Genomic DNA, 27,101 nt, shown 5'->3' on the forward strand with positions numbered 1-27,101 from the left:
TTACAAAACTGCAAGCAATTCAGATACATGTGCATTTTTTTTCTGAATGACTTTATTTCATCTACAGGAATATGCTAAAACTGCATATTTTCCTCTTTTTTCCCCCAGATCAGTGCAGTTCGATCAATTGTTCCTAACAAAAGCAATAATGAAATAGTTCTGGTGTTACAGCAATTTGATAACAATGTAGACAAGGCAGTTCAAGCTTTTATGGATGGTGAGTATACTGTACATATCTCACTAAAGCATGAGGAATTAACATTAAATACTTTTTAGTTGCCTGAAATGTGGGCTGTAATTCTGTTGAAATGACTGCTTGTCTGTACATTTTCTGTTAATTGCTAGTCATTTTCATCTTCACTCCACCAGTGTTGCCAGCCTGAACTGCCTAATTATTTATTTCTCCCTGTCTTTCCATTTTCTGCCACATCTTTCTTTATGTGTGGGATTTCCTCCTCAATCTATTCTTTAAAGTCATTTCCCTCCCTTCCTTTAAATCCCTCCTCAAAATCCACTTCCACCCCGACACTTACAGGAAATTGCCGCCCAGTAGTAGCTAGGGTGAAGGCCAGTAGGGATCGCTGGTAATTATTTACTTATTTATATTTTAAATTTTTTTTGAATGATTAATTTAGGCACATACAGTCCATATATATTACACGCATTCTCCTTCCCCTCCTTGCCTCTCTTGTTTGCTACATTCATTTGTCTCATCTTGTCTTAAATTAGAGAGAAAGGATGGTCCAGTGGTTAGGACACTAACGTGTGACTCAGGAGCCCACAATCAATTCCATACTCCACCACTTCCTGTATGATGCTGTTCAAGTCAATTAGTATCTCTGGGTTTCAGTTCCCCATCTGTGAAATGGGGATAGTAACATTTCCCTACCTCACAGTGGTGTTGTGAGCATAAATACGTTAAAGATTGTGAGGTGCTCAGGTACTATGGTAATGGGGGACATATAAATAAATAGGATGGATAGATTGATTGCAATAATATCTTTGGGGAAGGAACAGTCTTTTATTGTGTGTTTGGGCCCTGACGCTGACAGGATCCTTTGGTGTTACTGCAATACATGGAAATAATTCTGTTTTTCATATCCTATTTCAGCCTTTCAGAGATTGCTTCTAAACATTGACCAATAAAGAAGATAAAATGTGTGGTTTGAAAAGCTACAATGTCTCTAAATATAAAGTGAATGAAAGCATAAAAGTCAATATATCAGAAGAAGGTTACCAATGATAAAAAGCAAGGATGTTTCTGAAGCAAATGCCAAGATCCCCTGAACTTTGTGTGTGTGTACTGAAATTTAAACATAGATTTGAATTTTGCTAATAGTCTTTACCTTTATAATGGGCTGAACCAAGTCTCCCGTGAAACTTTGGAGCATTCCAAATTTTACAGCTTGACCATCTCTAATGATAAATGAAGTCATTTGTATTTAAATAACACTCCTTGTAAAAATGTAACACTAATATATTTGAGTTCTCATTTAAGTCCTTTGATTTGTAAAAAACAATTTTTACTATGCTTAGTGGACCAGTAGGAAATCCTGTCAAACCTCAGGGTGTTAGGACTGCTTTAAGAGTTACTGTATGTTTACTGGTTTCAAAAGGCCTAGGCATATTCAAAAACAAACAGCAGCAGCTGGGTGGTCTATGTAGCCTGATTTCAATATAACCCATAGAGACATTATGAGTATCCCACTGTGTTACACACTTTATATACATGTTGTTTTAAAAGGACATATTTATAGATGTAGGGATATAAATATTTATTTCTGTTTTAGAATAACTGTCTAAAATATTTGGTCCAAGAAGCATCAGTCAGCCTGGGCCAGAAATTATATACCAAGATACAGAAAGCAAATGTAAACACAAAAACTATAAACACATGCATCAAAATTCTTCCATCAGATCCATATGGTGCATCTCGGTACAGGCATCCTACTCTCCATTTATCACTGCCATTGACAACAGTTGGATTTTGATATATTTAGCGGGTACAGGAAATCAAAGTCTATATCTGCCCCAACATGGATCTGGGTGAATGAATTAAATCTAATTATAAAATTTTTTAATTTTTACTAGCTACAATTTTTCCTAGTTGACGTGTGGCCTGGGGAAAGGAGGGAATTTATTTTATTTCTGTGCTTCATGGTTATTCAGTATTCTACATTGAGAGGTTGCTGTTTATTTTATTTATGTGGACCTATTATGTTTTAAATCAGTGTTTCCCAAACTTGGGACGCCACTTGTTCAGGGAAAGCCCCTGGCGGGCTGGGCCGGTTTGTTTACCTGCCGCGTCCGCAGGTTCAGCCGATTGCAGCTCCCACTGACTGCTGTTCGCCTCTGCAGGCCAATGGGGGCTGTGCGAAGCGGCGGCTGGTACGTCCCTCAGCCCGTGCCGCTTCCCACAGCCCCCATTGGCTTGGAGCGGGGAACTGCAGCCAGTGGGGGCTGTAATCGGCCGAACCTGTGGATGCGGCAGGTAAACAAACCGGCCCAGCCCGCCAGTGGCTTTTCCTGAACAAGCAGCCTCCCAAGGTTCTCAAGTTTGGGAAACATTGTTTTAAATAATTGTCAGAGGCATCTAGAGTGCTGAGGAGGTGTCGTTTTGGAAATCCAAAGAAATAAAGCAAATAAATGTTTTTAATTTCTAATAACACTTATTTTTACCCAGTCATACAATCTACCACGGACATGATGGATTAATTTAATGTGTGTGACATTGCTTGAGTCATGTAAAATTAGATTGTGCCCAGTACTAGTCTGTATACATTAAGAACCAATCCTACATCTACAAGGATATGTGTTAGATGAACTGAAAGGCCTTTTCCACCTATAGATTGTGTTGTTTTTTTTTAAGGTTTGTCCAGAGTATACATAGAAAGCACATAATTGTGTGGTGTGTTATAAAAAGTTCATTGACATATGTTTGGATAACCATGATTTTGATGAGTGAATTAGGCAGATCATCCTAAGAGTGCCAATAAGGCCTTTTTATTTCACCATCATGTCTTCTGAATATGACAGATATTTTACAGGAGATATTGGAGTAAAATGTTAAGTTTTTAAATATTTTTCTTTTTAAATAATCCTCCACCAGCTAACCAGCTAGGCTGTCTTAGAGAGGTAAGTACTGTTAGTAATGTACTAGGCTACCTTGGTACCTTTGGCCGCAATTCATCCTTAATTTAAAACACATGAGCAAAGCACTTAAGCATATGGTTTCAATGGGACTTAAGCAGGTGCTTAAAATTAAACACCTGTTTAAGTGCTTTGCTGATTCAGGGCCACAAAGAGCACACATGCTAAGCAGCGTGCATGTTATAGTCTAATGTGAAGCATAAGAGATTTCAAACCAGAAGATTATAGATACATTATATAGAGATACTCACCATATACAAGTTTGTGTCACTGTTTTCCTACCATAAATTTGTCTAATTTAGAGAATTTCTAAGAAATTTTTTCCCATCTCCAAAACAGAATGATGAAAAAATACAAGTTATATGATAGGGAGACAGGTTGATGCAAATAATAAAACTATGCATGAACTGTAAATCAAATAAATATGACATCAAGGAACAAAAAATGAAATACAGCAGATAAATTGTTTCACCAACATGTGAAACACTTTCAAAAACAAATGGAAACATAAGAAACATCACCTACCTAGGAGACTGAGCACAGTTATTCTTTATCACAGCTGAACATTTCTTGAAGTATTTTTATCTTTTCCTACTGTAGGTAGTGCAGTTCAGGTACTAAAAGAATGGAATATGACAGGGAAAAAGAAGGTAAGGACTCACTCTTGAGAGTTAAAACATTAACACCATTTATCAGCGTTCTGTAGTAGAGTATAGCAGCAATCATTGTTGCCAAATCTTGTGCTAATTTGCTAACATAATAAATGATTTGATCCACATCTGTATTCAAAAGGCTTCAAAGTAAATGTTCACCTTATTTTCTAATTCACCTCTGTTATCTCTCCAGATTGCTGTTCAGGTAGCGTTTCCAGGTCAGCAGGGTACACACATGGGAACCAAACTCTAGAAATACACAGAATGGTTCACCAAAATAGTACCCATATACTGCACAAGAAGCTTTAATATATACGTATATTCTGGCCAGTAGCAGCCCCCTGCAGAATCTCCAATAACCACACAAGATAGGCTATGGCTGCCAGGAGTACGAATAATCTGTGTTGGGGCAATGTATAAGGATAATTACCACGTCAGGATCATGTAGATCATGCCCCAGATGTCTAGGACTGACCCTCACCACCAGATTGGTTCTCTAAGGGTTCCATCACGGATTACCTGTGGCCATGGATTCTCCAGTGGGCACCTGCCAGAATGAGTCCTACGGGTTTTGTTTATTTAAAGCAAACAACAAAATGCCATTGTATACATACTCACTGAACATGCTCCACAAGGAATTAGTCACATTATGAGGTCAGTATTTTTGCTTTTGACAGTTATGAATTGCTCAGCCAGTGTGATTGCAAACTTTTGTGGAAGCAGCACAGTTCAAAGCAGGTGCTTGAAAAGAAGCTTCTTGTACTAGGATGCTATCATGGTTTAAAAATGCAAACGTTCCAGGCAGTGAAAAAATAAACGTGGTATAGGACTCTAACTTCTGCTGATATTTCATTTTATTTTTGTTTCAAACAATGGATATATTCAGTTGAACAGATAAAGCATATCACAGTACACCATGGTCTGTAAATATCATTACAGTGATTGTAGCTTGTGAGGCTTTTTTCAGAACTGAAGAGAATGAACAATTTATTGCTCATATTTTGAGTTAGTCTGACCTATGCTGAGTAATGTTTCTGTCCTTGAAATATTTCTCAATTTAGAATAATAAAAGAAAAAGAAGCAAATCTAAACAGTATCAAGGCAATAAAGATACGAAAGAGAAGAATGATAGGCCTGAAAAGGTTTCCCTAGAGCCCCAAGAGATATATGGCTGCCATCTGAATGGATGTGACAAGGATAACTCTTCCTGTGACTCTGCCAATGAGAAATCAGAAGTCATTTCTCATGAGAACAAAAGCTGTGGATTCGAGGAGGTGGTACAAGCACATCCAGAAATCACAGGTTAGTGTGCTTTGCAGAAGGTACCTTTATAGCCATGCCTGGGCCAAGCCAACATGCACAAAGAACTTGGCACCTTTACTGAAGTAATGTAAAATTTAATTTTAAAAATCAAGCAGACAGCTGTGTTTGGGCAAAATAGGCCCTAATTTACAAGGAGAACCAAGCAAGAGGACCCCACATGGGAACAATTCTCTTTGCAAGATCAAGATCTAAATGTCCTTATCTCAAGAGAAAAAAGGACTAAAGTCTAATTAGACTAGTTGAACGTGCCCCATCACCAGGCAGTTGAATGTATGAGAGACAGACAGCAGTGACAAGGCCCCACAAAACAGCCCAAAGTGACTCTGGCTTTAAGGATTCATGGAATGTTGGATGATTCCCTTATTGCTTAGTCACAGCTTTTATTTACATACTGTAGTCCCTATCTAGGTGAATAGCTGCAAAACTCCCAGTGACTTCCCTAGGACCATCCTCTGGCCCTGCTGCTTGGAGATTCAATCTGGCAGCTTCTCTGAATACATGCTGTTCAACCGGGATTTGCATGGTGTCTCTGGAACTCCTGGAGGCAGTGATGAAAGCTGCAGTCTGCCTCCCCGGGGCTCTTTTGAAATGAGGTTTGTTTGGTTTTTTGTAACATCAGTGAAAACGAACCTTACCCTTTTAGGGAGGATATTCAGTGAAAGCCTACATGCCTTTGCCTTCCTTCCATATCCTTCCATAAAGTTCATGTTTATTTTTAATTGTACTTCTTGCTGTTACATTTTTCAACTCCTAGCATTTCAAAACTTCTGAAGGGCCTAGATCAATGCCACTATTGTTGTTGTTGTTGCTAAATCTTAAGTAATATATAAAAGTTGCATTGCATTAAAGGAGCTTTCCTTGAAGTCACTTTGTTCATGATTACAAACATGCTACTCAAACCAAACTTTAAAGATTTATGCCAAATGTATAGCTGTCCTGAAACTGATTCTGTGCTACTTACAGAATACTTTGGTGGTGGTGCCAACCTCTGGCCAGCTAGATACAAATTCCAGCAAAACAGAATAGCTGAGCAAGGAACTCTGTCTTGAAAAAGAGATGCATGAGTAAGGTGCAGTAATGTTCTTACGTTTCAGCAAAAAATGTTCTCAATTCATATAGCTAGAAATGTGTTATGACTAAGAAGTTCCAAATTTCCATATCTGAGTATAATTATCATTTATTCTGCAGTCTATAAATATTCATGTCATATTATTTTCTCTGCAATATCTGGTAATGGCTACAAATACTTCAAGCTGCATCAGTAACTGTTTTGGAGGTGTCATCAAGGCTGGAATTTTCAAAGTTGGCGAGATGCGTGAATACAGATACACATGCCTAAATGGGACTTAAGTTTCCATGAAATTTTCAAAAAAATGGTGGTTGTGAGTGCAAGGTAGCTGTGTGCTTTGAGGAGAGTGCCTATATTATTTGGGATATTGTGTGTGTGGCCAGAGGGTTAAGTGTTTTTTCCATCTCTTTCAGTTGATGCAAACAAAAATTTTATACGTATAAAATAAAAACATGTAAAAAGATGTAAGATCCTTCTGTCTGGCAATAGCAATTAATGACATTGGTTTCACAATTCTACTGTAATTTTACTTGTTAATATATATGAAAGTATTAACCATACCAAATAGTATTAATTATTTAATAAACAAAAGTATAATTGCAAATTTTCTGCAGCAGAAGCAGATACTTGCTTAATTCTGCTATGTCACTGCAACATTCAAATTTAGGAAAATATCTTCCTGGCAACATTCTGAAATGGTGGTGGAAAGAGTTTCTCCTTTAGTTCACTTTCAACTTGAGCATGAGGAAATAAAAGCCCTATGTTGATTCTACAGAAAAGTGCAGTAGCAGCCTTGTTACAGTTAAAGAAGCAATATATATACATATTGCTAAACATGTAGAAGTTAAAGGAATGGTACACATCAAAATGTTGAGTAGGATCCTTTCGAGGTCAGCTGCCATACCCTTGTGGCTTCTGATCGAGATACATGGCTTGCATTGAAGAGCTGGAAAACAGTTTGGAATTCAGTCCAGCATTTCTAAGCATCTTGGTTTCAAATGTTCCCTTTGTATTATAATCTCCTTTGTTTTGTTTGTCCTTGCGTTTTTTTTCCCACTTGCTTCTGTGTTTTCCAGTGTTCTTGCACTCCTTTTCCATCAGACATTTATTAATTCTATCAGTTCTGAGCTCTGCTCTGAGAGGTCCATTTATTTGGTTTCCTGGACAATGGGTCCAGGGTCAGTTTCAGGAGAGCGGGCATTTTAAATGTATTTCCAGCTATTCAAGCCCAAAAATTATCATTTGAATGAATGAACTTAGGCAATGACAAGCCTGGTGTGACTTTGTGGACCACACTTTTAGGCCAGAGGCCAGTGCGCCTATGTAGGTTTTCTGACGTAGGGACTAGGATACACTCCCTGTTCCTATTCATGGAGTTTCCTCTGATCATCCTGTCAGAGGCTTGGGTCTAGGCAGGGCTTGTGGAAGTTCCCTTCCGCAACCATCAGATGCTCATGATCTAATAAGGACATTGGCTTCTGCTCCAGATTCATATGTCTCCTTACAGCTCTTTAGGCTCCCTTCAGCATGAGGTGGGTGAGGCTGCAGCATTAGCTCCCCTGCCTCCCCTTCCTGGACTTAGCTCCCTGAGCCATGAAATCCTCAACACACAGAGGGGTTTCTGGGACCAGAAGGGAGAATGCAGCAAAGCTGGTTGTCTCCCCTCACACCACATTCTACTATCCTACCTGTTGTGGTGGAGGGTAACCCGTTGACCACTGTCTTTACCTGACATTTGCTCACCTAGTGGTAATGCTGTTACCGTTGGACACAGTCCATTTCTCTTTAGTTGAAGTACCTTTTTTTGGTTGTTTCTTTACGAAACTTTTGTTTAATTGAGAGTTGTGAGATAACAGTCTGCAGATTATAAAGCTAAGAGATGGTTTAGAGTGAAGTCCAGCTTACTTGTTTCTTACCTGGCTGGCCACTAAACATTATGAACATAAACGCGCAGCACTCTCCTGTTACTCTGTATTGTCTTAATGTTTCCATTTCACATGCTATATAATCAGCAATGATTAATTGGGTCCTGGCCTTCATTGACCTGCTAGAGGAATTGAGGGATTGAGACTGGATCAGCTTCTGTAGCTGGTCATTGAGGGTCTGGATATGTCCTCGCCATTGGCTGCTTCACAGCATTACTCCTGGAGCGTACATCTGAGGCTCAGAAGTTCTCAGCTGTCCCAAGTACCTGCTTGAGGCAGCTGAGGTGGGGGAAACAAAGATAGTTGTCAGTTACCGTTATGCTTCCTTCAGTCATGAGCACAGTCAGGGGCCCAACCAATTCCCAAGCAAGTTAGAGTAGCCACTGGCCTGCTGCTGGTTGTGCCACATGGTCCCCTGGGGACCTTTCTGTCAGCCAGGAATGCCTTATGGCAGTGGTTCTCAAACTTCTGTATTGGTGACCCCTTTCACATAGTAAGCCCCTGAGTGTGACACCCCCTCCCCCCCGCTTATAAGTTTAAAACACTTTTAAATATATTTTACACCATTATAAATCCTGGAGGCAAAGCAAGGTTTGGGGAGGAGGCTGACAGCTCGTGACCCCCAAGGGGTCCTGACCCCCAGTTTGAGAACCCCTGCCTTACGGCTTCCATCAAATGTGCTCCCTACCCTGAATCTGCCATCTTCCTGCCCCCTGCCAGCCCTGATACACACCTGCTAGCAGGTGGCCCAGGAAGGTCTGTTGTCAGCTTTACACAGAATTCCCTCATACCAGGGCAGCTCTAAGGTCACTTTTTGTCACTCTGGCAGCACATAGTGACTTTTGTGAGTCCCAGGATCTGTGTCTCCTGTCAAATCATTATTGATCACTGCTCTGTTCCTGCTGCTCTGAGACCTTGGGGGCTGCCCCATCACAGAGCAGTGTCTCCCTCAAACGTATTTGGTGGCTAACACTTCCCAGTAGTTTTCACGCGCTGTGTTCAGGCACCAGGATGCTAGGTGGCCCATCTGTGCCCTTTCTCCATTTACATCCAGCCACAATTTGGCCTTGTGTATTTAAAATACTTCTGATTCAACCATTTACCAGAGCGGGGATAGGGAATCCCATTGCAGTTGAGACACACCTGGGAACAGTTATAACTGGTACTGTACATTAAGCAGCTGTTATTTCTCTTTTTAGAAAAGGCTTTGCCCAATAAACACTAATTGCACCTTGCCGAATGTGTCGATTTAATGAATGATCTTTCTCTAACATGGTGCTTTCAGTGATATCTTTCTGCAGCCATACCACCTTTTCCTATGATCTTGTAAAAACTCACAGTTTAAATATGGTCATGTCAAGACAGTACTTAGAAATAAACTGTCAGATAAAACCCAGCATGGTACTAGGGGCACTGTGCTGCTGCAGGTGCCATCTTTCCTGTGAGAGCTAAACCCAGTTCTAGATCACACACAATTAAAGATCCTGTGGCATTGTTTCCAAGGGCAAAGGTGTTAACAGTTACTCTGAAACCGCCACTGTTTAAAATAATATCCTAAAAATAGCTAACTATCAGCTCATGTAACCTCTTAGGCACTATAATTTAATACTAAACTTAAATCAGGCTGAAACATTTAAAGTGCCATATTGCCCCATTATTGTGGTTTTGGGACTTAGCTGAAACCTGCCTGGGCCTGGCTTGGCACAGGGGGCTGGACTAGAGGACAGCCCTACATTTCTATGATTTTGTGAGGCTGGATACGCACATTCCATTTTGAGTCCCACTTTTCTCAGCTGTTTTTCACGTAGGGCGATTGTGCTAACTCCCCCATACTACCTGTTCACATCTCAAGAGAGCTTTTCCTCAGCAAACGATTCTGTCAAGGCAATTTTTTTTAAAGGTTTTGAATGTCAAGGTGTTATAAAAAGATAAAACAGATTCCATGGTCTGTGGCACAGCTGGAGAGTTTCTGTGAGCAGGTTCCGTTACTAGCAGGTCTGATAAACGCTTAACCATCAATACACCAGAGCTCACATCTTAGACTAGAGTGTTAGTGTTCCAAGCCCTCATGAAATACAGAATGCCACAAAAATTACTCTGTTATCTCTTATTACACAATTCATTGATTTTTCATTTAGATGTTTGTTAGAGTCACAGATCCCTAATCTTTGTTGTAAGTGCTGCTGAGCTGGCACAGTTCTGTGGGGATTTGATGCAGACTTCCCCAAACTACTTTAATTTTCCCGAATTTTCTCAATCGAACTTGAAAGTCTTCTTGCAACATGTTTAGATGTTGTTTGCTAAGCTATGTCGATCTCTTACTACTGGGCTTCAAAGTACAGTAGAACCTCAGAGATATGAACACCTCAAGGATGGAGATTGTTTGTAACTCAGAAATGTTCATAACTCTGAACAAAATATTATGGTTGTTCTTTCAAAAGTTTACAACTGAACATTGACTTAATATAGTTTTGAAACTTTGCTATGCAGAAGAAAAATGCTGCTTTCCCTTTATTTTTTTAGTAGTTTACGTGTAACACAGTACTGTACTGTATTTGCTTTTTTTTTTTTTTTTGTCTCTTCTGCTGTCTGATTGCGTACTTCCGGGTCCAACTGATGTGTGTGATTGACCGGTCAGTTCGTAACTCTGGTGTTCATAACTCTGGTGTTCCACTGTAGAATATTTGACATTTCAAACAAGATGCCAAGGTAAATAACAGATGATATATGTAAATGGTAGAAACTATTTTTAAAATATAACTACTGGTCAAGGTGGGTTTGTTTAAGAGGAAAGGCTTTTTTGATTTGTCATTTTTCTTCATGAATGTCCAAAACAGTTAATTAAGTTCAATAATAGTAATTTTGCATTTAAACAAAGAATATCAAAGCCCTTTACAAACAGTGTGCCCAATGTCACAAAACAAGTGGGTACAGATATGGGAATAGAATCCCGGAGTGCTGACTTCCTGTCTGCAGCTTTAGCTGCTAGACTGGTTGCTTTAACTACCTATTAAGGCTTGCAGAAGGTTAAAGGTAGTCATATAAGCGCTGAGTTCTTGGCTCCTACTCCAGTATACAGACTGCTACATCTGAACTGAGAAGGTGAAAATTTGCATTTACATTCTGCATAATTAGGACTCTGACGGCCTGATATTTCTTGTTTCCACAGACACCTACAGATTTTTCTAACTTAGCTATTTTTGTGTATGTTTAATTCTTTATCTTCTTCAATATACCTTCTAATCCTCTATAAACAAATAAAATGATCACAGCATTCTGCACACCACACATTCATACTTCAAATATTTTGGGGTCTGTTTCTCACCTGTGCTACTCTGGTCTTATGTAGTCTTACCCCTGTCTATGATATTTGACAAAAGATTAAAATGAATGAAGTACTCAGCTTATGGAGTAAGATATTTGTACCATTTCAGCATAGAAAAGTCAAATCTCTTTATCATTTTTTTAGACTGGTGAAACACAAAAATCTGCTCAAATTGGTTTTTAATCACAAAGCCATTGTAATTCTGTTCTGTCAGTCTTTCCGGTTTTCTGTAGAATGCACACTGCTGAAACAGAACTTCATTTTACCAATGTAGAAACATTCTGATCCAATAACAATGAATCGGAGTAACTCCCTACTCACTATTTGATGTTCTCTTTCAGACAAAAACCTGGAACACAAGAAAATATCTGTAGATTTAAACCTAAAGTCTGTAAGTGGAACAGAACAGCAAGATACTTTTCAGTCATCAGTTCAACCACAGAGTAATGTAGGCAGGCCGAAGTCAAAAATGTCCACAGTTAAAGCATCTGTCCCTGCAGCCCATCTTGAAACAAAGCCAGATGATTCAATCAAGAAAAAAGGTAAAACTGATTTCTTTTCCTATTACAATTCATCAGTTGTTGTTCAGGAAGGTGATCAGATTTGCAGTGCATCATAGGAGGACTGCATCAAGAGCTGACATGAGGAGGAGAGACAATGTATTGGGAATGGGATACCAGGTAATATTGCTCTTTACAGAAGACCAGTGTGTGGGTTTTTTCACTCTCCTCATCATTCTGAGGGGTTCATAGGTTTAGTGGGTCTGATTCTGATCTCCTATAAATCAAAGGTAATTTTGCTGAAGTTAATGAAGCTACTCCAGTATGAGTGAGGCCAGAATCAGGCTCAGTGTAACTAACGTGGGCAGGAGTATCCATAGTCTATTTGAAGTGCTTGTTCACAAAGAAAGAGTCATTTAGGAATTTTAGAATGTGTTGTCAGTGTCTAAAACTAGTGTTTGTCCTAGCTTTGATCCAGGGGCTGGAATGGGGTGAATTTTGTCTAATGTTCTTAGAAGTGGAAGCACCATAGAAATGTTAAGGGTGAAACTGGGACCTTATTAAGTCAATGACAAAACTTTCAATATCTTAGGTAGGGCTAGAATTTCACTCTAACCATTCATTACAAGAAGCACTTTGAGATTTTTTTCCCCACCAGATTAGATAGCGATGTGGTTGTTCACTTTTGTACAATTTTTGTTTTGTTTTGTTTTGTTTGTTTGTTTTTTAGGTCCAAACATTGAAAAGTCCGTAAAAGATTTGCAACGTTGCACTGTTTCTTTAACTAGATACCGCATGATGATCAAAGAGGAAGTGGATAATTCAGTGAAGAAAATCAAAGCTGCCTTTGCTGAATTACACAACTGGTAGGTAAATCAGTGTGGGAAAGACCTCTGCAAATCCTGGGCAAAAAGGGGCTCATGCAGGCCACACACATCTCAGGGAAACTTTGTTTAAATCCTGTTTGTGTATATCATTTGTCTTTAATCAGAAAAGATAGTGTCAGTAAGTCACACCTCTCAGACCTTAAAATGCTAAAAAAAAAGCATATATTGAGACACACAGGCCCAGTCATATTTCCTAATAATAAAATAAACCGACATACAGGGTGGGAGTTGAAAGGTCCTTTGCTTTGGCCTAAATCTGCCCTATTGACCTCAGTGGGAGCAGAGTCAGGCCAATATTGAACACTTTTGAAAATCCCACCGATAGAATTCATTAAAGTTCTCCCAAAATAATCCATATAGTGTATAACAAAACTTACTGGCCATATTCTGTCCTCAGAGGGATAAGTGTGATGCTCGGTGACTCAAATGGAGGTCTTGTGCGCACATCTGAAGGAGTTGGCCCTACAGATATATAACAATATAAATGTGATGATATTCTGCGAGGGATCTGTTATGGTATCTCATGGGGATTGCTTCAGCTCCCACTGAAGTCATTGGTAGTATTTCCTATCCCTTCATCAGGAGCAGGCACACAGTCCAATGTGCTCAAATAGTGTCTTGAGTCAGGGAGCGAAAGGTCTAACTAAGGGATCACTCATGAGCAAGGATAAAATAAATGTAATAAAAATAACCAAGAGTAAAGGTGAAATTCTGCTTTCACCTATGTGGGTGCAGCTAATGGGGTTGCATCCAAATAACTGAAATGATCATTTGGCCCTAAGGCTTTTCCAAGTATATCAGATATGGATTTCTGTTAATATCTAGTGCCCTACCAATACCCTATGCTCTTGGAGGCACTGCTGTGTCAAGGGCGTAAAAGTGAGTTGATCTCTATTCTCTGGGGAGCCACACTAATGGAGTGAGACAGTTTAAAAGCAATGCCAAAACAGTGCCTCTCTCATGTCCCCTGGTCATGCCTGGTCTGTAGTTAGCTTCACCCACTTCTTGAGCTGTCTCAGCCTGCACCATGTCCCTCCCCTGGGAGGAGAAGGATTGTGTGTAGCTTGTGGCATTTTATTCCCTGTGCAAGCAGACTCTCCGTGATCAAGGGGCTACTGCATAAATTCTGACAGCAAAAGTGGTGGGAACTCAAGAAGTGAACACTGGCCTTTATTTTGAGCAGAGACTCTAGTTCCTGGTGCTTGCTACTGGAGTTCTATATCTTGTAATTTAATACATTAGGGTAAGAACAAAGACAAACAGTCTTATTATAACATCAAATCCTAGAATGCATAGGAAACTCAATCTTGAAAGTACAACCTCATAGCATTAATTTATTCAGCAGTCTCTGCTGTTTACGATAGTAATCAGTGGTCTTACTACTGCTCACACTTCCAGCACTGTACTTTGACTTCAGTAGAGTTACATCTCTTTTACAGTGGCATAAGTGTGAACAGAATTAGTCCCAGAGTCTTCAGTGGTACTGTGTACAATAGGTGGGTACTGTACATAAGTTACTGTGCCAACTATTGCCTTTCTGTTGTTTTCAGACTATAGCAAGACGAGACTCTGTGATTTGACAAAACAAATGAATCTGCACCAAGCAATGTACAGTGGCAGATCACCTTCCATTGTAAATCCCCACGTATTTTAGATCATTTGAAAACAAGGTCCACCTTACCTCCCAGATGGGAATGGAAATGAAAATATTTAATAGGATAGACATCCTCTAAATCCAGGACCCAGTCCTGTACTATGTATTCTTTAGAGGGGCATACCTGCAACTGCTGCAGGCCTGCTAGGAAAAAGCAGGGGAGTAAACACAAGGAAAGCCTAGGGACTTGATGTCTCATGAAATTGCAAATAGGCTATTGAACTTTTCATATCTATGTTGCAGCCCAGGTCAGTAGTGACTGAAAGTAGATACCATCTGATGGTTGCTCAATGGCTTTGCTGTATGGAAAATAAGCTTAAAGTTAGAAACTACTTGTTGATAAATTCACAACGTTTTGAAAGTAAAAAAGCTGAATTTTGCAGTTCTGGTCTTTTTTCTCTTCTAATTATTCTGTTTGTCTAAAATTGTATTTGTATACAGGCCTAGGGAAGATGATCCCACGCATAAAGTTAAATGTTTATATGGCAATAATCGTCCAATCCATCTAAATAGCAAAGACAGAGCAGGTCACCTTTCTTCTGAAATTGAACACACTTTGGCTCAGTGAAAGAACACAGGAAGTATCGGACTAGATCACACTCATGGCCCATATAGGCTAGTGTACTGTCTGTGACAGTGGCTAGCACCAGATGCTTCAGAGAAAGGTATAAAGACGCCATATTAGGTAGATGGGGGATAATCTGTGCCCTGCCTAGGTATCATCCTGTTCTCTAATGGCAGAGATTGATTTTAGCCTTAAAATGTGAGGTTTCATACCCGTTGCAAAATATTTGTCATTGCGGTAATAGTGGATGTTCTTGATAGCCAATCCCTTTTTAAATCTTGTTATGTTCTTGGCCACAGCGATTTCCTGTGGTAATGGATTACATAAAAATGTAAGAATGGGTCCATCCAACACAGTATCCTGTCTTCTGGCACTGACCGGTGCCTGATGCTTCAGGGGGAATGGACAGAACAGGGCAATCATCATCCTGTCATCCAGTTCCAGCTTCTGGCAGTCAGAGATTTAGGGACATCCAGAGAACATGGTGGTGTATCCCTGACCATCCTGGCTAATGGCTATAAATTTATCTAATTATTTTTTTAACCTAGTTAAACTTTGGCCTTCACAACATCCTCTGGCAACGAGTTCCAAAGGCTGACTATGTTTTTGTGTGAAGTAGTACTTCCTCATGTTTGTTTTAAACCTTCTGCCTATTAATTTCATTGGGTGACATATGGATTCTTGTGTACTGTGAATGGGTAAATAACACTTCCTGTACACCATTCATGCTTTTATAGACCTCTAGCATATCTCTCTTTTCAAAGCTGAACAGTCCCAGTCTTTTTAATCTCCCCTCGTGTGGAAGCTGGTCCATGCCCCTGATCGTTTTTGTTGCCCTTCTCTGTACTTTTCCCAATCCTAATATATCATTTTTGAGATGGGGCAACTAGAACTGCACACACTATTCAACTTGTGGGTGCACTGTATATTTATATAGTGGCATTATGATATTTTCTGTTCTATTATCTATCCCTTTCTTAATTATTCCCAGCATTCTGTTCGCTTTTTCGACTGCTTCTGCACATTAAGCAGATGTTTTCAGAGAACTAGCCACAATGACTCCAAGATCTCTTTCTTGAATGGTAACAATTAGTTTAGACCCCATCATTTTGTATGAATAGTTGGGATTATGTTTTCCAATGTGCATTACTTTGCATTTATCAACATTGAATTTCATCTGCCATTTTCTTGCCCAGACACTCAGTTTTGTGAGATCCCTTTGTAACTCTTCACAGTCTGCTTTGGACTTAACTATCTTGAGTACTTCTGTATCATCTGCAAACTTTGCCACCCCACTGTTTACCCCCTTTTTCCAGATAATTTATGAATACGTTAACAGCACTGGCCCCAGTACAGCTCCTTGGGCTGCTGTTTACCTCTCTCCACTGTGAAAACTGATCATTTATTCCTACCCTTTGTTTCCTATCTTTTAACCAGTTAATGATCTATGAGAGGACAGTCCCTCTTATCCCCTGACTGCTTACTTTGCTGAAGGGCCTTTGGAGAGAGGCCTAGACAAAGGCTTTCTGAAAGTCCAGGTACACTATATCCACTGGATCACCTTTGTCCACATTTAATGACACCCTCAAAGAATTCTAATAGATTAGTGAAGCATGATTTCCCTTTACAAAAGCTGTGTTGTCTCTCCCCCAACATATTGTGTTATCTACATGTCCGATCATTCTCTTTTTTTTTTCTTTTTAGCTCTCTATCAGAGAGTACCATATAACCTCATTCAGGATTATAATTCAGAGTAGCCACTTACAAATAGATGGTGGCAAACAGTAAGTGGGGCACTCATTATGCTTAGCCACATGTTTAGAATGAATTTCAGGACACACAAAGTGAGGTCCTCATGGTACTAGAATCCAGGCATCACAAAGCAGGGTGCCATGCCAGCTTCTCCCTCTCTGTGCAGGCAAGGCACCTTAGTGCTTACCATCAACAACCCCTTTTGTGGCAACCTAGGAGCTCTGTTGAACAGAGACTGCCATTGCCAGTCATGCAAAATTGTTTAATGTTTTCAGATAAAAATACTTTGAAGCCATCATATTAATATTTGTTTATGGCCTAAGCTGCAGTAGCTGCAAACCCAGGTGCATACAGATGAAAGGTGAGTTCATTAACCCGTTGCATCGCCGTTAGTTCTCATTGATATTTTGCATGGAACTTTGCATTATAAAACACATTCACAGATTTTGCTAGGAAGCCTTAATGCCTTTTAACTAAGTAAAGTGACAGTAGGGGTCTGATTTGCAGCTCAGCTTCAACCCACTCTTCCTTTTCCTTTTTGTGCTGGCAGTTTTGCAAATGCAATTAATGACATTTTTATGTTTAGGGGGGTGCAATCACTTAGTTAGATCTGTAAATGATATTCATTAGGATCATGAAAATGAAGCATGAGCTGTAGAGGTCTGTCTTCAGGAGTCCACCTGCAAATGGTCTGTGTTCCCATATTAGTGTGTTAGCAGATTGAGAAACATGAGTATTCATTTCTCTATTTATTTATCTTTTAGCTTATAAAGAGCTGCTACACTAGACAGTACATGCATCAAAATATATTTACAGTGATAAGAAATCAGTTCAAAAGGTACATGGAACCTGCTACTGCTCCCATTTAAATCAATAGTAAAACTCCCATCTACTTCAGTGGGAGCAGGATCATGCTCATTAGGTTACAGAAGTGCCCCCTAGTCTATGAAAAACTGTAGAATGCAATAGGGCAGGTCCATGCCTCTCAAGTTGCAGGCCCCACAGAACAGTTTCCTTCATACATCACAATGTTACAGCACAGATACCCTAATGGGATGAAGTCTGGGGTGAAAATATCAGTGATGTGGTGCATCATCTTGCAATTGATTTAGGCAGTTGATGGGCCTAATTTTTGCCTGATTGAATGTGTAGAAAATCCATGAATCTCTTTGTTTTAACTACTAATCCGTTGTCATTCCGTCAGCCTTCCTGGGAAATAAATATCCTTCCTGGGATAACTTTGTATGCACTGTATATCCTATGTGTGCAATAAGAAGTGACCTGATCGTGTGAACACTTGCTCCACGATGTGGCAACTTAAATGGGACTAGTCACAATAGTGACTGCTGTGACTGGTAGTAAGTGTTTGCAGGATTGGGCCCCATATGTTCAGCATGTAGCACCAGGCTTTGGGATGTTGCTTATGTTACTGATGTCCCATGTTCCTGAATTTAAAGTTAAAGAAAGCATCAGCAGCTGGTGGAAAGAGAAGAAGGTAATTAAGAGGAGCCCTCAGACTACTGAATAGTTATCACTGTTCCGTTCATTGTAGCTCAGTATATTTATCAGTCCGGTAAAAAGTAAGTAATTTACCCAGACTTTTGTTTCCATGGCCAAGAGGAGAGCAGCCTGAGCTAGTGAGGAATGTTAGTGACATAATATTATCTTAAAATGAAAAGGAGTACTTGTGGCACCTTAGAGACTAACCAATTTATTTGAGCATCAGCTTTTGAGAGCTACAGCTCACTTCATCGGATGCATCAGTACTCCTTTTCTTTTTGCGAATACAGACTAACATGGCTGTTACTCTGAAACCTGTCATATTATCTTGTTTCCTTCATGCTGGTGATTCCAGAGCACTTACAAACTGTAGAGGAATCACTTCATTTCCCAGCCGCAGAAGCAAAGCCACCTACGGGGTGGGAAGGGTCTCGGCAACACTACCCAGCAGTGTAGAATGAGAACTCAGAAGTACCATCCCCAGTCAAAACTGCAGGGGGTATTTAGGTGGGCTGAATGCATTAAGCCAGACTAGAAATTGGCCCATTCCTGGTACATGAAGCTAGCACCACTATTCTTGGGAAAAGAGCCATTGGATTTTTAATTAACACACTTGGTCAGGACCTTTGTTCTTATGTCTCCTCTGAAGGATAAATGACATTTTAGTTTCTGTTGTTTCTATTGTTTTCTTTTAGTTTTGTTTTTTCCTTTGATTCCGTAGTAGGTGTCATCTCCTCCCTCCTTTATTTTTACTGCCTGTTCCCCTTGAAATCAGTATCAAATCAGGTCTTTAGGGTATTCCAATATTTCTTTCTGAGAAGGAGTAACTAGTTTTTCACTTCACTGGCTTACCAATTGCAGCAGGAGCAAAGGAGTGCAGAGACAACTTCATATGGCTGCTTCTTGCCCCTAAGCAGCAACTTGTCCCATTATTACAAAGGGAAATTAACATTGCACGTGGTCAGAGACATCTTGAGATTTTCAGTGGATTGTTCCAGAGAGTTTTCTGTCCTTAGCAGCAGAGACCACAGGGCCAGGAGTGGCAACAGCTGGAGGAAGTCTTATGTCTCCAGCCAGCTTGTAAATCACCTCGTGTTTTTAACTGATGGCAGAAGTTTACTCCTGAATGAGCTCAGTCAAGGCTGCTGTTAAAAAGTCACCTACGTGACAAAACGGTGCTTTCCACCCATCTTAACTGAAAGGAATGATGTGGAGCAGATGTGGTATGTCACGCTATAACATCTTGGAGGAATGCAGTGCTTATTTCCTCATTTAACTTGTAATGAAACCGGGCCAAAAACAATCCTAAGATGTCAGTTTAAAAATAAACAAACACCACAGGACAGGAAGTTTAAGAGGCACTTGAGTAGGTGTAATTCTTCCCTTAAGCCCCAGATAATGTAATAATAACGTACTTTCATATGGTGCATTTCATCCCAAAGAATCCAAAGCACTTTGTAGACCATGGGCTAGACTATGTATTACTCTTTTGCTCCCTGGTGCACAGTGTACCATACCTCCTTTGTCCTGATTGTGCCTTGTCCCCATGTCTTCTCTTGTGCAGCAACTAGGCACTCGTCCAGTCCCTGTCCTGGGAGGAGCACAGGGATTATGCCCTGCTCATTTCCTCAAGAATACTAGCAAACCTCAAAGAGCGTGTGGGGAGGCAAAGCCAGGACCTCCTCCCTTCTCCACCCTAGCAGGCAGAACTGGCTGGATGCAAAGAAAGCACCCTAGGCACATGCCCACTGTGCCCCAAACATGCACCTGGAAGCCATCAAGACAGGTTTACATTGCATTTTTCATTACAGAGCATCCCTCATGGAGTGCCTCCTTGGCCATTTGGTTCTTCACCACACCCAACACTGGCATGTGTCTATCAGGCATACTTGACCCTAAAATATAAATAAAAATCAATTCATCCACTACTCAGATGCAGCCAACTCTGGGGTGCAGCTGTGTACCAGCACACAGCCACATTATAGACCAGGTTGGGACATACCTGAAGAAGAATTCTATATGTCAATTAGACTGCAGGGGGAATTTAGGAAGGCAGAATGTACTTCCCACCCTCCCCCAAATTAGAATTTGATCAAGACACGGTGGCTGGGGCTAACACTCGTATACTATAATAGCATGTTCTCAATTTCCCGTGAAAAGGCTGAATAAAGATTTTGGGATTAAAAATAGCCCCCAGGAAATTAGAGTGAAATGTAGAAAGCACAAAAGGAGCCACAGTCCTCATAACACCTTTCACGAGAAAATCATTTTCACATATCAGAATCTATGCACAAAGTCATATGGAGAACTAAAAGGAACCATCTGCTATTTGCCCATATGATCCACTTCCCACCACAAATGGAAAATAATCTGTAGAGAATAATAAGGGGCAGATTTAATTACATCTCATGCAGAACTGGCCCAAACAGACATCCTCTCTCCTTTTCATCTCAAACATATTCATAGCTCCAGTGCCTTAAAGTGAGCACTAAAAACACTACAGTCAAGATTTTTGATGTGAGCAAATAGTACTTGAAAGCTTTTCCATATGGTGGATAGTAACTGGCTCCATAATAATGTTGGGAAAACAAAGATGTTCAAACATCCTGGGGAAAGATGGGTAGTATATATTCTATGTATGTGGAGGAAAAGGCAGCTTCTCGGCATTATTTAAAAAACGGCTGGAATAATTTAAAAGGATGTATCTGTGCTCTTTGAGCGTCGGCTGATAAGTAGCGCTGCCAGCTGTCCCAACTTTAGAGCAGCAGAATGAACCTAATTCATGCCCATCCTGACACTCTAACATGATGGCATTTAAAGATGCTTGTTCTCTGTTACTCAGATAGCCCCATCCATGCTCTGCTGACATGGTAGGATTTAATGAGGATGCTACCTCACAGAGGAGGTGATCTTTCTGGTGTTGGCGACCCCAATGCCCTGGTAATAATTGGCTGTGTGGTAGGCAAGAGCAGGCATTACCAGGGCTCCTTTAGCAAGTCTGATAATGCCTCTGAACTATCTTCATGTCCACTTCCAGCATTTCCAGGAAGTCCTTTTTGGCTGTATTTCCAGGTTCCTTTTTGCCAGATTTTTGTCTTCCTTGTTCCTCTGAACTATTTTCTTTCAAATCTTCCCAGAGCTTCTTCTCATGTTTGTGCTGTTACCAGTCTTACCGCAGATGCATGGATACCCTAAGATCCACGTGAACCTTGGAAAACCCATTGGTGCTTGATGCCTCCACACAGTCCCCTGGATCACACCAGGAAGAAGTCATGCCTCTACTAGCTGTGCAGTAGAAACTGTGAAAGGAGACCCAGAAAGAGTTAATGGAGCAGCATTAACTCCTAGTTGGTTATTTGCTCAAATATCTGTGAAGTCTGGAGGGGAGCATGCCTCAGAAAGCTGATGCCCTGAAATGCCGGAAGATGCCAAACTCCACAGAACTGCAGCAGAGGGGCTTGTGCCTAGTTTCTTTTCTCTTACCTCTGGCAGATTCCGGCAGTTTGGGTTACCTTCCACATGTGTTAAAAGGGGAGCAGAAAACTTTCATTAGATAGCTTTCATTTGATGCCAAGTTTGATGTGCAGTCTCTTTCCTTACCTTTGCTTTACATTTGGTATTCTGAGGTATCTGACACCCCAAAGAGAGAAGAGTTTTATTTACTCTGTTTCTTCCCTTGGCAGATGTAGAACTTTGTTTGTCTCCTTGCACCTTCTTCCTTCTCAGTTTCATTCTTTTAGCCTTAGAGATGTTGACTTGTAGCCTGTATTTTCTCACTTTCTCTAAGCCGTTAGTATTGTTTTCTAGTGTTTGTCATGTCATCTCTGTAGTCTAGATCATTCACACCTCAATAGCCTGTACGTTCCCTCTTGCCTATAGCTATCCAAATGGAGAGGGTGACTTTATCTCTAGTAATAGTCACAGGTGCCTCGATCCTGCATTGTGATCAACAAAGGCAGATTGTTGTACCCACGCAGATCACAGTGTAAAATCAGAGCCATAGTCAGCAAGCACCCCACCTTCAGTCATGATCTCACCATCTGTCACAAGCTGAGAAGGGTCTGACTTATCCAGTATATGGTGAGGAAGGTTGGACCCATGGTGAGGGCATGAGCTTAGGATTCAGGAGAGCCAGGTACAGTTCCCTGTTCTGCAGCAGGTTTCCAGTGTGACTTGGGGAAGTCCCTTGGTCTGTCTCTGCCTCAGGTCCCCATCTGTAAAATGGCAATAACAGCACTGCCCTACCTCACACGGATGTTGTGAGGATAAATATAGGTAAGACTATGAGTTGCTCAGATATGGTAATGGGGGCCATACCTTAGATACATAGGAAGGAAACACACTGGGTAGTATATAGGAAACCTATTCAGTGTGCTGATGACATATAACTCAACCAATGCCAATGGAATTGTTAAGATGTAGCAAGGTCTTGTGGGTTGTTGTTATTTCATTCATGCTCTCACCCATGGATGTAGTGGCTCCAATTTCTGGGAATCCATGAGTGGCACCATTATTGTGTGCAAAGCATGCATGACATTCCCCAAGACAGGCTGTGCCCACAGGACAATTCTTTCAGGCCCTCAAACAAAATGGTGTCCTCTGCACAGCGTCACTTCGCACACATGATGCATGTGAGGCCATGCTGTGTGGAGGATGCCATTTTGCATGCAAGTGTACAGTTGCATACCTGACAAAGTACGTCATGGTGTGCCCAGAGACAGTGACTAAGGCTGTCATTTAGTCACGGAATCAATGACTTCCAAAGACCTCCATGACTTTAGCCAGCACCAGCTACCCCCATAGCTCCCAGCCACTGCGGGTGGCAGGAGTGAACTCTGCAGCTCCCCGCCACCACTCCCCGCCACCATGGGCGACGGAGGATCTGCCACTCCTGGCCAGCAAAAGAGACCCCCGCTGCTCCCCGCCACTGTGGGCGGCAGGGGGATTCCCCACTACTCCCATCCACTGTGGGCAACAGGGGGGACCCAGCGGCTGGGGAAATCCCCACTGCTCATGGTCGCTGCCAGCGGCTGGAGGAGCGGCTGCGGGGACCCTGGGAGCTCCCACCGCAGCAGGCTGCAGGGAGGATCCCCAGAGCTCCTAGCCATGGTGGGAGACCAGGGGGACCCCCACAGCTTGGAATCGCCAGTGGAGGGGGACCCTGGAGCTCCCAGCCGCGCCCCTCCTCCCCCCGCTGCAGCTGCCCAGGATGCCCATTTTGTCATGGGTATTTTTAGTACAAGTCACGGACCGGTCACGGCTTCTGTGAATTTTTCATTGTTGCCCATGACCGGTCCGTGACTTTTTCTAAAAATATCCCTGACAAAAACTTACCTTAACTATGACCAACAGCACAGATTTGCTTTTTAAGACTCCAAAATACCAGAAGTATGGTAAAAAGTAGTTGTTGTACATGGGCAATAGACTATTTTTCAGTGTTAATATCTCATCTATTTTTTCTTTCTTTGAAAATATAAGCAATGAGCCTGGCTTGTACTATGAGCTAATAACCTGTGAGATTTCAGCTTTAAAAACAAAGCTATTTCTTGGTTAGCCCAGTAACCCTCCCAAAGCCATAGTTTTCTGTGCTCCCTAATTTTAAAACTGTAAAACAGACCCTTCTTTTCTTCTTCGAGAGGTGTCCCTGTGGGTGCTCCACTGTAGGTGTCGGTGTGCCCCTCCGCCGTTGTTCGGAGATTTTTACAACAATACAGATGCTCCCGGGGTTACGCAGTCGTTCTGTTCCAGAATGCCTTGCGTAACTCGAATTTTGCGTAAGTCGGAAACATTAACCTTAGTGGTTCTCAAACTTTTGTACTGGTGACCCCTTTCACATACCAAGCCTCTGAGTGTGACCCCCGCCTTATAAATGAAAAACACTTCTTAATATATTTAACACCACTATAAATGCTGGAGGCAAAGTGGGGTTTGGGGTGGAGGCCAAACCTCATGTAATAACCTTGCAACCCCCTGAGGGGTCCCGACCCCCAGTTTGAGAACCCCTGGTATACCTGACCATTATGCCAAAAAAAACCCAAAAACCCTCCTATTTCTAGCTTACGGAACTTTTTCCGTAAGTACGAATTTGCGCAAGTCGGGTCTTGCGTAACCCAGGGAGCATCTGTACCTATATCGGCCGCGCATGCGTGGAGCCTGCCTCACATACCAGTCTTGTCTTAATAGTGCGCATGCGCGGCCGAACTCCTCAGTTCCTTCTCTACCATCCCCGTCCAGAGTCGGACATTCAGCAGACTCATTAAAACTTTTTCTCTTACCCATTCTACATCCTTTTTTCCCTTAGTTTAGCAGTCTAGTTACTAGATAAGTTCATCCCTTTAAAAAAAAAATCCGTTCCCGCTTGTTCCTCTCAGCCTCCAGGCCCCGCTAATATGCCTGGCTCCCCAGGATTTAAGCAGTGCACTACATGCAGAGACGCTATCTCTATCTCAGATGGTCACTCCCAGTGTATAAAATGTCTGGGGAAGTCCCTCATTTGTCAGAAATGTGGCCATTGTTCCAAATTAAAATCCAGGGCATGTAAAGACAGAGAACTCCGCCTGAAAATGATTCTTGGGTAGGAGTTACTCAGACCTGCTTCTGGTACAGGAGGTACGGGCTCCTCAGTGAACCACAGCCCTCCTGCCTCCAAAAAGGACAAAAGAGAAAACGCCCGCCTCCCTCACCCAGAAAGGAAACATTGCACACAAAAAGGTCACTGACCAGGTCTATTTCTTCTATGTGGACCTTCTCTCAGCTCAGTACCTTTGATGCGCCAGGTTCCTCCAGCATCGTGCTAATCCCGCCTCTGCCTGTGGCAACAGCGCAAGCTCCCAGTGCTGAGGCTTCAGGCTTCCAGTTGCCTGTCTCTCTCATGGCACCGTTCAGCACCACAATGGACACGGTGCCAGCACAGAGGACCTTGCCGGAACAGAGGCGAGCTGCGCTTACCTCCCCAGCACCACCGACCTCAGCGAATGCATTGACCACTACGGTGCAGGGAACGTCAGTGCTGAACAGCCCTCCAGCGCCGCAAGCACTCCTCACAGAGGGTTTCTCTCACACGGGCTCTCTGGCACCACAGTTCATTCATTCACCAGACCTACAGGTGTCACCTAACCTAGAGTCACCTCTACTTGACACCTATTTTTTCCCCCCAGACATTCACATGCGGTCCGGACAGCTGTCTCCTGCTGTCTCTCACTTTTCTAGTGATGAGGAAGCCATAGTGCAGGGAGACTTTTCATCATACCAGTTCTCCCAGTTATAGACCCAAATCAGCACTGGTCAAACAAAATCTAGGTCTTCGTTCATCAGAGACCTCCCTCCCTGGTATACAAACCCATGGAGGATACCACTTATGCCCTTCCCCGTTCAGTGGCAGTACTAAGGTCCATGGGCACCATATAAGTGATTCCACTGTGATAGCCAAGATGCCAGAAATAGGAGCAATGCCACCTCGCCACCTCCAGTGCATACAGCTATGAATGAGACACAACAACAAGCTGTTACTCCACACTTCAATGAACACGCTACACACGCTCCCCAATCCTTCTGGAGCCCGTATCCACACAGGATGAGGCTATACTGCCTGCCCCACCAACACTGCCGGATGAGTTCTTAAAATTTCAAGTCCTCTTCAAAAGAGTCACCAACAAGTTGGGGATTAATCTGGAGGAAGTTTCTGAAAACCAACATGAATTGACTGACATCCTGCAACCTACCTCCACATCCAAGATTGCCTTACCTATAAATTTAGCCATTATGGATCCTTCCAAAACCATATGGCAGACACCGGCTACTAGCACATTTACCTGTAAGCAAGCCGACCGGAAATATTTTATTCCTTCCCAGGGGTCTGAGTTCCTTTTTACTCACCCAGCGCCAAACTCATTGGTAGTAGAGACAGCTAACCAAAAGTTTCCAGTTTCCCAGGTCTACCCACCCCTGTTAAAGACAGTAAAAGGCTGGAGCTGCTTGATCGTAAAGTGTATGCTTCGTCCACATTACACTTCCGGATATCTAATTTTTCAGCCGTTCTGGCAAAATATGACCACAAAAACTATGAGAAACTCATGGACTTTATTGATGACATTCCAGAGAGCAAAAAACCATCAGTTTAAAGCCATAGTCTCTGAGGGACAAACCGTTTTCCATACCACACTACAAGCTGTTCTTGATGTTGCTAATACAGCTGCAAGGTCCACTGCTACAGCAATCCTGATGCGTCAAGCTTCATGGCTTTCATCGTCTTCTTTTCTTTGCACAGGTCAGAATACCAATGAAGATCTCCCTTTTGATGGAAAACTATTTGCCAGTAACACCAACGATGTGCTTCACTCCATGAAGGACTCGAGAGCGACATTAAGGTCTCTCTGTATCCAAACCCCTGCAAATAGGAGGAGACAATATAGATACCAACCTTATCAACGTCCACGCTACCCGACATGTACTCAACAAAGTCATAGATCATATGAACAACAACATCAGTGACCAAGATACCAACGTCGCTATACCAATTCATCGGCTCTATGTCAACCCTCTCCCACAAATAAGCAAATTTGAAGATGTGGTCAAGGGTATAGAAAACATCATCCCTACTTCAGTGCCCATTCCCTTCCTATCTTTGCCCCCCACCCTGTCCCTTTTCAGGGACCCCTCTCACGAACAACTGCTCCACCAAGAGGTGCATCACCTTCTCCAATTAGGAGCAGTAGAACCAGTGCCCGACCAACACAGAGGAAAAGGGTTCTACTCCCATTACTTTTAACAGAAAAGAAAACTGGGGGATGGTGACCCAT

The 27,101-nt window shown here is 41.8% G+C and overlaps 1 protein-coding gene across 4 annotated transcripts in view; it reads left to right on the top strand.

The window, feature by feature from the left end:
- Positions 1–27,101, top strand: part of SPATS2L (spermatogenesis associated serine rich 2 like) — a 146,268-nt gene that overhangs the window by 91,181 nt on the left and 27,986 nt on the right. For 2 of the 4 annotated variants that reach the window (XM_073306330.2, XM_073306328.2), the window contains 5 exons: positions 109–217; positions 3,751–3,800; positions 4,865–5,105; positions 11,787–11,987; positions 12,676–12,811. In XM_073306330.2, coding sequence (XP_073162431.1) covers positions 211–217; positions 3,751–3,800; positions 4,865–5,105; positions 11,787–11,987; positions 12,676–12,811 — 635 coding nt within the window. In that variant the 5' untranslated portion in view covers positions 109–210. Of the gene's footprint in view, positions 1–108; positions 218–3,109; positions 3,136–3,750; positions 3,801–4,864; positions 5,106–11,786; positions 11,988–12,675; positions 12,812–27,101 lie in introns of all 4 variants that reach the window. The other 2 variants (XM_073306331.2, XM_073306332.2) reach the window with 2 other exon arrangements.

Source organism: Lepidochelys kempii, chromosome 11 (genome assembly GCF_965140285.1).
Source record: "Lepidochelys kempii isolate rLepKem1 chromosome 11, rLepKem1.hap1, whole genome shotgun sequence".
Taxonomy (NCBI): Eukaryota; Metazoa; Chordata; order Testudines; family Cheloniidae; genus Lepidochelys; species Lepidochelys kempii.